The following is a 12346-nucleotide window of genomic DNA, read 5'->3' as shown; positions in this document are numbered from 1 at the left end:
CTGGGGTATTGTTTCCTTATTTAATTTCAATGTGATTGGAAGTTGATGGATTAAAGTGAAGATTTGATATTGAAAATTGAGATAATTTATATAATAAAGTTAAAGAATAACACCAGATTGCAAAGTACCGGTACACTTAACTGAGACGTGTAATTTTAAATTTTCCCTAGTCCCCATATCAGTGGCTGTTCTTGGAACATTATTTGGAAGGGCTGAGACATATTGTTTTATGACTTTTTTAAAAATAAATTTATTGTAACTTTGATGTTATTGACTTGTAACCACTATAAGAAGAAGTACTGTGTATGTATAGGCAACATCTAGTAAAACCTGAAATCATGTTATAAGAATTGATTTCATTCAACTCCATTTTTCATTTGTACCTAAAGTCCGTTCCTTTTTTTTTTTTTTTTTTCAGATGTACAGTGGTGATTATAATTATGACGAAATAATAATAATAATAATAATAATAATAATAATAATAATAATAATAATAACAACAACAACAACAACAACTAGGGATGGGACCTTGATGTTTGCAATACCTCGATACGTACAATACTCAGTAGTATCGAAGCATGTCTAATACTTCGGGATAAGTCCTCGTCATCTTTCCGATACTTTCAATTTCTGCTTTTTAAAATAATATTCAATTCTATATCCAAGAATTTCAACACGTAGTTATCATGTTAAGATCCTCTCTCCAAAAGACAAAAATCACTGTACTTGACATGCACAGTTCCCTCAATTAATGACAGAAATATACCTGTTCTCTGTCCAATACAATGCATGTGTCGCCTCTACCCTTTCCTAATATCATTCGGTTCAATTAGTGAATACTGAATAACAAAAATTGGTGGTGTGGAAAGAGTACCGACCTTTCAGCTTATAGCTATCAACTTGCCAAAACAGCTTAAGTTATAAATAACTATATAAACAATACCGTAAATGTAAAAGAAGAATAAACAATATATTCGTAGAACTAGTTACAATTCGTCTCATTCTGTCATAAATTTGGAGTCCCAACAACGACAACAATTAAGGAAATTCCTATGATAGCTTTGAAGGGTTTTCTACAGATTTTACGGTGACACTTTTACTTCAATTCAAATTACAGTTAAATTTTCTCAGTCTATTTTATTTTTTATCTGTTTTTTTATTTTACTGCAAATTTTCATTATTGTAAAACATTATGTATTGTAATTTTTAGTTTATTGTAAACAAACTTCTTGTAAGACATTTTTAATGTCACATCTTGAATGTTACTGTTTAACATTCTTTGTCTTTGGCAACCTCACCAAGTTGAGGAAGATTTATTAAATTGAAAGCAGTGATACAAGGGGGTGAAAACGATGGTGTGAGAAGAGACGTACTACCTACCTACCTACAATAACAGTTCTTAGGAGACGAAGAAAAAAGGTGCTATTCTTAGAGTTTTCAAAATAATTAGAATTCACCACAAAAGACATACCATATTATACTTTCCCTAACCCTTCCCTCTCAGCTTCGAGATTTTTTTTAACAGGTTATAGTGTTACTGTCAATACTGTAGTGTGTAGTTCGTTTGTGTCCAACTATTCAACAGCGTGCAGTACATTGTGTATCATCTGCAAAATTTACGAAGATGTTTTTAACAACTGAGTACCTATCGAGTATCGAGTATTGGTTTCAAAATTTTGGTATCAGTATCAGATATTGACAAAAAGTGGTATTGTCCCATTCCTAATAAAAAAACAAGGTAATTTGAAAAAAGAAAGTTTAATTCTAACTGTTCAATATGCAATACTGAATACCACTAATTATGCAGATAAAATAGTGTAAAAAGATGAAAATAAGTGTGCAAAATTTTAAATAAAAGGGAGTCAAAACTATAGAGAGCATCTGTTATCTGGATGTGCCATTTTAGTCTAGGACGAATATATGGAAAGTGAACGGAACCACTTTAGCCTAATGTTTGTAAATCCATTGTAATAAAAGTGATATATGGTGTGAACATAATTCAACCCCTCTTTTACTAAGTGAATGTGTACAAATGAACTCTAGTTCAAGTCCTCATGGAAGAAAAAGTTTTCTCAAGAAATCTCAACCAGTATATGGGACGAGTGCCCATCCAGCATTATGATGAATTTGGGAAGTTACAATGAGTAGCCAAATTATTAGCCAGGATCATTGTGCTGACCACACATTACCCAATGGCTGGATGATCATTTACCACTGCTCACGCTCTTATGTGAGGCCAGCAGTTGGATGGGCTGTCTTGGCTCTCCATGAGCTGTCATGTCACATATTTCTGTTAATACAAACAACATTAATTAGAAATCAATAAATGTGTGTGTATCTAATGATAGAATTTAAAAATGAAGTTATCTTCCTCCTTGTTCCCATATTTGGACGTAGGTGAATGGCCTGAAGATTTTGCGGAGACTGTTGCAGTGAATATCGAAGAAAAATGTCAATAAATGTAACGAGTTCAGGACTATCAGCCTGATATCACACTCGGTGAAGACTCTCCTGCTGCGAATACTGAAAAGATGTTTGTATTCTAAGATGGAAGAAGAGCAGTTTGGCTTCAGGAAGGGAAAAAGTATGAGAGATGCAATTGAGCTGCTGCATAAATTCGGTGAAAGATACCTAGAGAAAGTTAGAGAAGTGTATGAAGTATTTGTGGAAAAGGCTTTTGACAGAGTGGATTGGAATAAATTTATGGAAATCCTGAAGAAAATGGATTTGAAACTGAGCAGACTATCAAGTAATCTTTATATTAAATGAGTCAAAGTCAGGATTGGAGAATAAATGTCAGAGGGATGTAGAATAGGCAGAGGAATACGACAAGGATGTCCTTATCACCTACCCTGTTCAACATCTACTTAGAGGATTTAGTGAAAAACTGTTTTCAGAACATGGGAGGGGTAATAGTAGAAGGAAGAATAATAAAGAGCATAAGATATGCTGATGATATGGCGTTGTTTGCAGAAGGGGAGATGGGGAGTTGATACTAAATGCTATGTTACTGGAACTAAATGGTAACTGTAAGCAGTATGGGATGAAGATAAATGCAAACATAACAAGGACAGTGATTATCAGAAGAAAAATAAAGCAGGTAAATGTACGAATTAGAAATGAGGCAGTGGAACAAGTGGGCAACTTCTTCTTGAGGTGTAGTATAAGTAGTAACATGAGCTGCTGCCAGGTAGTCGAAAGGAGGATAGCAATGGCTAAGGAAGCATTTTCTGCTGACCTTTGGAAAAAGAACTAAGGAAGAGACTATGGCAAAAATAGCTTTTAATAAGCAAAGGAGCATTTTCTGCGGACCTCTGTAGAAAGAACTAAGGAAGAGACTAGTAAAATGCTTTGGCTGGAGTGTGGTAATGCTGGAGCAGAGATATAGACATTATGACGAAGTGAAAAGAAATGACTGGAAGTTTTTGAAATGTGTGCATGGAGAAGAATTAAGCTTGTGAAATGAACGTACAGAATGAGAAATGAAGTTGTGCTAGAAAAAGTGGATGAAGATAGAATAATGCTGAAACTGATCAGGAAGAGGAAAAGGAATTTGCTGGGTCACTGGCTAAGAAGAAACTGCCTACTGAAGGATGCATTGGAAGGAATGGTGAACAGGAAAAATGTTCAGAGCAGATGAAGATATCAGATGATAGACAGAATTAAAATACATGGAGATTGAGAGGAATACGAAAAATAGCGAACATTAGAGAATGCTGGGTTTGCAGTGAAGGATCTGCCCTTGAGCAGAAAACTATGAATGAATGTTTGAATGAATGGAGGTCCAAAAAGTTCTCGAGAGATTCGCAATTTGCCAGGTATTCCATGTCAATATCCTCTTCTTTTGTGCATAACAAGTATTTAGGAGAAGTCAGTAAGCCGATTTGATGAAGATGTTTACTGAGGCAACATGACCAATAATCAACTTGAACATGGCCACAGGATTTTCGATGTAGATCAGGGATTAATTTTAAATCTTTCGATGAACTTTTCCATTTTTGAATTTTGGTGTTCTGCTATTGAATTACTGTGAAGTGTTCTATTCTTTACACTGTCTTGATTTCGAACACAATCTATTTCTGCAAATTAATGTTTACTTATTGTCAGTATACAGGATGAATGTTTAGGAGGAAGTTATATGATTGGTTCAGTTTGTGAGTTGGTTTCTTTCAAGTTGCCTATCTACCTATTGTCATATGTTGACGTCCGCCATCTGTTGTGACAGTGTATCCACCTCCACCAGCGTCTTCAATGTAAGGAATGTCCGCGTCATCTAAATTCAGTGCAAATGACGTGGAAGTTGTTACACTAGGCACTGGAATCTTGAGACTGGCAGTGATGATGCCCCCGGCACTACCTCCAGTATCTGAGACAAGGGGGGAAGATTGTCTTCTGGAACTCTGGTCAGTGTTGTCATCATCAAACACTTTGAAAAGCCTCCCCATATGATCTCCTTGTTCAACAGGGACTGTCACAGTGTGCCCTCCATCAACAGAGGCAGACCGTGTTTTTGCTGATGCATCTAGCTGTTGTGACAGGATGGCGCTTTTCTGATTACTTGACAATGAGATCTGCGATGCTGAGGCAGATGTTGTGATGCCGAATCCAGTTCTAGGAAAGTCTGCACCTCCTTCTGAATCAGCTTTCCTCCTAGAAAGAGGTTCTTCTCTCCAGCGTTTCTTTGATGAACGTTCCCTTCCACGATCTCTGTCCTTGTGTCTGAAAGAAAATGAGTGGTCGTCATCATCATAATCATAAAAGTCTAGACACATAGGTTATATCATTAAATACCGGTATATGGATATTTAGGCGAAAAAGTAGTAATTCTATTTAATAATTTCTTCAGAATGGTGTCCACCATTAGTGATGCAAAGTTCGACATGCTTTAAGAGATTCATATGAACATGATACAGTACCGGTAACTCTGTATTTCCGTCTACTTAGCACATTCATAATTTTATCATGTATTTTTCCTTGAGTATGCCGCACAAAAAAAGGGGACTAATTAATAAACAATTATTTTAAGATCAAAGAAAAATGATCCCAGCAGGTACAATTAAAAGTGGGAGTAGAATGAAAAGGAGACTGAAAAATTGTGAAAAAGAACAACAAGAAATATGGTCTAGTAAATCTATAGATAGAATTGACCATTGAAGGAGGAGTTATCCAAAAAAAAAGGATTGTTCTGAAGTTTAGTAACTTCGTCTTCGAAGTATAATAGCAAAATATCGAGTAAGTAGATAATGGGTTTGTTAATGGTATCATCTGAGCAGGCCATGTATGCAGCTTTATGTTTTCTATTAGTGTGAAATGATTCTATTCGGGGGAGGGAAATCTTACTTTGACTCGAATCTCCTCATACACGTCAAAAGAGTTTTCATAGCCAACCTTAATAACAGGATACTACCATCTCTGATAAGCAATCTGATCGCCTATTTAAAATTTAATCCTTCATCAATACCCTACTGAGTGCAGTGGGCCCATTGGGGCTGATGCTCAGGCGTACTGTAACCTATATGTGTCAGCAGTCTCATACCATATTAGGAAACTTAATGTAACTGACCTCGGTCTCATGGACACGTCAGGTCCGCCCATTCCAGCTGTTTCATGTAGAAATTCCTCACGCGACCATACTCTTCTCGCCGCTCTTGAGTGATCTTCACTCTCGCCAAACGTTACTGCCAGATGAGGCTCCTGCATTTCACCTGCAATCTGTGTTGGGATTCTTGGAACTGATGATGACTCACTACTCCCACACTCTATCACACTGCTCTCGAGGTCATCAAGCAAGCTGCAAGAAATACAAATCAAAATATCATCATCATCATCATCATCATCATCATCATCATCATCATCATCAATGTAATTATCAGTCACCAACTCTGTTATCATATTCATAAGTAATTGTTGTGATCATCATTAGCATCTAGGTACCATAGAGTCACTGTCTATTCAAAAGTCACGAAATAATTCATACAACAGGTACCGTATCTATTACAATTTTCTTATACAGTATATTATATTTAAATTTCTATACAGATTAACTTATGATAAAGTTAACAAAGTACCACGTAATATATTTTATGCCATCCAACATTATAAACAGGTTGTTACTACATCCAATATCGTGTGTAATCGGCTTATTAATGGCACGCATGCCAATAATAGCAATGATGTAATACCGGAACACTTGGGTGGGAATGCATGCAACTCATCTGGCTATCTTGCTTACCGCGTCTATGTGCCACGTAACAAGAAATGAAATGCAGAACAGAAGGTAATGTATAATTTATTTTCAATCTTTAACAATTTTTTATTAGTTTTGTAAAATCACATAAAACATTTCTGTGGTTCAGAGAAACTATATTAACAAAATAAAGGAACATTTGTAACATAAAATTTTATACCTAAGGTACAAGTACAGTTTGTAACACCTGCAAGGTCATCCATTTTTCTTTATTCAATGTAAATGCCAGGCGCAACTATCAATATGATCAATATGAACATATCAATACTTATGTCAGCTATGGATGCGGAATTATTTCATAATTTATTTCCTACAATTTATAATGCTAAGATGCCATAAAATGTTGTATCCAACTGTGGATAATCTTATTATGACACTCGGGAAAATTGTCGCACCCACTATCATTCGTGCAACAAACATTCACTCATGCCATAATCATCAAGATTATCCACTTGTTACATAAATAACTATTAGACACCTCAGGAATAAGTCTCCTGCAGCCGTGGTGCATATGGGATAGACAGAACACGATTTGTCTCTCCTGTCTGTTTCAGTCTGTCATAACTGCACCCGTTCTGACTGTGCTTTAAAAATGTGCATGCACAGGATCTCTTTCTTCCCTTAAACATAGAACATAAAGCAGATGGCTAGATGTGTCTAGTGCAGTGATAAGATATGTTGTTTCTTGTGCTGCAGTTTTTATCAATCTCTGTGAAGCATGAAAAGATATTAGGTGATGATCGGCATGAAAAATGTGACTTCTGATTCTGTTGGTTTTCTTAAAAGCAATTCTTTGTTGTCTATAACATTTGAGCAGAAGCTGAACTTAAGTCTAAAATAAATAGACCGTTCTCAATTACATTTGTCCCAGAAAGACAGAAATATGACTAGAAAATGTCAAAGTAGCTGCTACTATAAATACGGTTGGCTATGTGGTTCTGAGCAGGTGTAGAACCTTAGAGTCATACTGGTATTTCCGCAGTAAAAAATTTTGAAGTAAAATCTATAAAATATGCAGGGAGGAAAACATTAAAAAAAATGCAGAAATGTTTCACATTTTGGGAAGAAACAATAGAACACTGGCAGAAACATCATGCATAGAAGCTGTTAGATATAATGAAAACGTGACATGGAATAGACGAATGTTTTGTCACATTGCTGATGTAGCATGGCACCTCAGATGACAAAAATAAATTAGCCTTTAGAGGAAATCAAGAAGCCCAAGAATTAATAAATAGGTACCGATACAGTTATTTAGAAACCCTAGACTTAAGTTACTGGCAATAGAAGAAACCTTCCATGAAAGACAAACTTGAAAGCAGTTCTGTTTTTAAAGATATGTTTCCAGATATTCAGAACGATTTGGTCCAGTCTTCACTAATACTTTAAGGGAAAAGATATTTTTGTTCTCAGAATGATTTAGATATTTTGCATCTACCCATACTTTTTTGTTACCCTATGCCACTGTTTGGTACGGTACGGTATTAATTTTATTATTAATTCATTTATTTTACCTAAAATTGGAGTTAATTTTAATTATGTGATTTCTTTGTTTCTTTTGTGATCTATCTATGAACATTTTGTTGCTTTAATTATGTTTTTATTCATTATGCATCTTTTGTTTTCATGGTCCAACTTTGGTTGTTGTAGTATAAAAGAGGTGGAAATATTAGTGCCAGTTCTAGTTTTCCATAGATTTTTTGTTTAAATATGTTATTTATTATACATATTATTTAAACAAATATTTATTTTGTAATATATGTACTATCCCCTATAATTTGAAATTAACTTTTGTAAGTACTTAGAGGAAATTACATGTCGAATGATTCAGTTATTTCTGAGCATTTTATATCTCAGCATGTTATGTTGCCCAAATCAAATGACTTAGTTTTCTTTACGGATATAAAAATGTATTTGTTGTTTTGTAATAACTATCAGTTTAAGTTTGTTAAAATTTTATTTTGTGAAGTTTTGATTTATTAATATTTAATTATTTTATTGGCATTTTTTATTAAATTATTATTTACTACTTAAGTTTCTATATACACGAACAGTAAGTTATCTTGTATAGGTGATACTATTTTTATTATTAATGAATATGGAGATATTTACATACCGTCAAATGGGGTGAATTGAGACTGCGTGATGACTTGAGACAAACGTGCCTTTCTCTGTTTAATGTTGCCTAATCTGCATACTATTATTCAAATCAGCTCGCGATTTTTTTACCATGGGTTCGTATGGTCAGAGGAAGGCATCACTTCAGTTACAAACAAGTTTCAGGTTCGGCAAGTCATCGAAACACATCGTATTCAAATTGTAAGTATTCGTTAAACTTCTGCATATTTTACTAACAATGATTATATTGAGCAACCACCTTTTTAATAGAAATGTATTTACTGGCGATCCATTAAATTCACATTCTTTGGTTTGCATCCTACATTCGTATTTAAAGTAGATTTTGGTTTTAGGTATTTCTGTGGGGTGAAACGAGACATGTCGAGGGTTTATAAGAAAAGATTTGAATCAAAATTTTATCGAAACTGTGATCCTTAGAATTTAATGAAAGCATTGGAATTCATCCGTACACATCTTGGTCAGTCCCTAAGGGCCATTGCTGAAAATTATGGCGTGACCGAAGATTCTGTACAATGTCGAGTATGAAGCACACGCTAAGATGCCTAGAGGTCGAGTCTTACTCGTAACTTCAGGTGAAAAACAATTGGTTGATGGAATCATTGTCATAAGTATATGGGAATTTCTGTTTACCACTGAAAACATAAAAGGTTACCTGGACAATAGAGGTAGAAATGAAAAGAGGTTCCGAAATAACATACTGGGAGTATAGTGGACAGATTCATTCCTCCGTCAGGCCTCTGTGTCCTAATGAAGAGACTTGGTGAAAATATTAATCGTGCTAGGTCAGGAGTGAGCCATGAAAAATTAATGCTTACTTTGACAATTTAAAGCAGAGCGTTGAAGGATTTCTGCCATCTCACATTGTCAACTATTACGGAACTAACTTCGTGAATGGTCCTGGTCACACAAAAGTTGTAGTCAAGCGTGGTATAAGTTAAAATATGTAAAAAACATAGTTCATCCAAAGCAGCTATTTCAGTCGTCTTCTGGCAGTGCTAATGGAACTTTACTATCACTGTATGTGTGCTACAATGCCGACCACCTCTGAAAATCGTGCTGCCAAAATGACCTTCCAGGAACACGACACAACTGAACAAAATCTGATTGCTTTGATCAACATGTATTTGAGGATTGGTTCATGTCTGCATTGCCATATTTCCAGCGACTTCACTCTGACAAAAATAAGTTTCTCTTTGGAGAAAACCTGTCCAGCCTTCTTTCACAATAGGTGATCAGTATTTGTCAGCCTGAGGACATATCCAAACAGCACTCATTTGCATTTCTTTCTCCCTCAAGAAAACATGGCACATTGTTCTTTTGGCACGAAAGAAGAGAAACAGAGGTTGTTCAGCGAAAGAGCTGAAATGATAACTTTATTATGTCCTTGATTTTTTTTATTTCTGACATTTTGTTTCACATTTCTATGTTTATATTTGTGTTTCTTTTATCTTAAATTCGTTCATAAATGTGGTTTTTATTCATAATGTTGCATATTAGGTAGTTCTTAAGTGATTTTTAAGTTTGTGGATTTTTCTGTGGCGTTAAAATATTTTTAAAAACAATATCTCTGTCTCATCACACCCCAATGGCAGTGTTATTTGAGATTTCAATAGATTTCCATGTGTATATCAAGTCATCCCCACTAACGAGGTGACATGAAACAACAAATTTCTAAAAAAAAGTAAGACACATTTGAGATATATAAATGTAATCAAATGCTCAAATATATCCTAATTTATGAATTGCACTACTGGATTATAAAAAATAGTAAAAGGAACTATTACAAAAACGACATAGAACAAAATATCTAAAATCTGTTCACCCCGTTTGACTGTACAGAGAACATGGATAATTCGAATAAAATAAATAAAAAGAAATAACGCTGAAATTGGGAATTTTTTTGGTGAAACTTGATTAACGAATGGCCTTATTTATTTGGAATTCCACATTTCATTATTGTCTTCTCACGAAGACCATTACAACATAAGGAGGCAGCAATAACTCACCAACATTTCATGACGTCAATTGATGTTACTATTGACGTCAATTGATGTTACTATAGAGTGTCTTCTCACGAAGACCATTACAACATAAGGAGGCAGCAATAACTCACCAACATTTCATGACGTCAATTGATGTTACTATAGAGGAAAACCATAAGCCTCACACCATTTCAAATCAGAGTGATGGTAGAGATTAAAAACGATTGCCTTCTGACCATGTTTAATGTTTTTTTTAAATAAATTTCCTTTTCATACGTTCAACTATGTGTGTTATAACACGGAACTGACGATCAGAATTTTTACAATTGAAGACATAACATTCTAAATGTGCTAAGTGCCAGTGTTTCAAATTTAATTTTATTCAATCTAAGGGAGGAACATCTATATGAGAATATCTTACTAAAGTGTCTTTGTCATAGCTCAACGTAAGTGACTCATTCGTGTGCCAAAAGATGGTGTTGTAGGTATCTAAACATGCATTTCGCAGTGTGTTTTTCATCAATATCTCAGAAAGTTGTTTTTGGCACAATAGCACATTCAGAATGTTAGATCCTCAATTAATTAAATGAACACACAAAATATTTCTTCATTGTCAATAGAACACTGATAGGATAATGTAAGAAAGAACAACTTCTGGTTACCAACATTAGTATATATATATATATATATATATATATATATATACATACACACATACATACATACATACATACATACTTACACACCTCATTGGCAACGCAAAGTCCTATACCAACTCAGTACGTAATAATTCTTTAAAGGATGAATTCGAGAATAGAGGACAGCTTTTTTCCAAAGTATGAGTATAGTAGTTTTTCCCTCGATCTATGAGATATCTTTCGAGTCTGGCTCATTTATGTTACTTCATTTGAGTTTCTATCCTTTTTTATTTTTTGATTTCTGCACAAAAGTCAGAAAGAAATAATTAAGGTTGATTCACATTATACAGAACGTCTACGTCACATCACGGACTGGTTATGTTACATAAACATATTGCAAAACGCGTTTTGTATGGTAGCGTTCACATATACAGGCAACGTCATGGACCATCCATGGCACAGACCATCTGGGATTCTCGAGGAGAATGTTTTGACGTGACAGAACCTGTATGTGGGGATGGTTTGTTCTCCTAGACCCTAGCAGCACTGTTAAACTTTAGCATGTCGGAGCTCCTATGAAAGACAATCAATTGCACTGTAATTTTTAGGATTCATAGATAATTGTCTAAGGAAAGCATAGAAAAAATTTGAAATCAAAATATTTTTTGGATAGTGAGAAAAAAATTACTAACTTCGAAGTCACCCATTCAAAATAAACATTGAGTTGATAAGCGACATCATTTTTTTATTTTTCACGTTAGATGGGGGGGGGGGGTGTCAAAGCGAGAGCGATGTTTAGAAAGAATGGAAATTACTTTTAAAAGTGGCTGATACTCGAAATCTGTACCAGTTTGCGAGTTACAGCGAGTTAAATGTGGGAGTTTGCGTGGCGGACTTTCTTATGCAGAGTGACAACTTTTGTCTGTTAGAACTGTGGATTCTCATAGAAATCATCGCTCTGATATTATTAATATGGTGGAAGAAAAAAAATAACTTTTTATCTGCCCCCATGAGAATATTTGCTTGTCAAATGGAAGGTAAAAATATATTTATTTATTTATTAATATGAGGATTTATGTGCAATAAAAATATGAAAATATGAATGCATTTATTCGGTGACGTTAAGTACTTGTGGCCTTCTTTTCCACTCAGTCAGGTCTACAATAAATATAAGTACAAAAGTTATAGTATGATAATAGTAATAATAATAATAATAATAATAATAATAATAGTAATAATAGTAATAATAGTAATAATAATAATAATAATAATAATAATAATAATAATACGAGTAATAACGATGTCAGATAAAATCAAATAAACTAGGTGCTTGTTGCCTT

General features: G+C 34.4%; 1 protein-coding gene across 1 annotated transcript in view; it reads right to left on the bottom strand.

Moving 5' to 3' along the window:
- The window catches only part of LOC138715396 (uncharacterized), a 293502-nt gene that overhangs the window by 9141 nt on the left and 272015 nt on the right, over positions 1 to 12346 (bottom strand). The window contains exons 10-11 of the mRNA XM_069848254.1: positions 5564 to 5791; positions 4187 to 4719 (exon numbers count right to left, since the gene is read on the bottom strand). Of these exons, the coding sequence (XP_069704355.1) occupies positions 4187 to 4719; positions 5564 to 5791 (761 nt within the window). The remainder of the gene's footprint in view (positions 1 to 4186; positions 4720 to 5563; positions 5792 to 12346) is intronic.

The sequence above is a fragment of the Periplaneta americana genome, chromosome 15 (assembly GCF_040183065.1).
Source record: "Periplaneta americana isolate PAMFEO1 chromosome 15, P.americana_PAMFEO1_priV1, whole genome shotgun sequence".
In the NCBI taxonomy this organism is placed as follows: domain Eukaryota; kingdom Metazoa; phylum Arthropoda; class Insecta; order Blattodea; family Blattidae; genus Periplaneta; species Periplaneta americana.
This window is presented reverse-complemented; position numbering and strand designations above follow the sequence as displayed.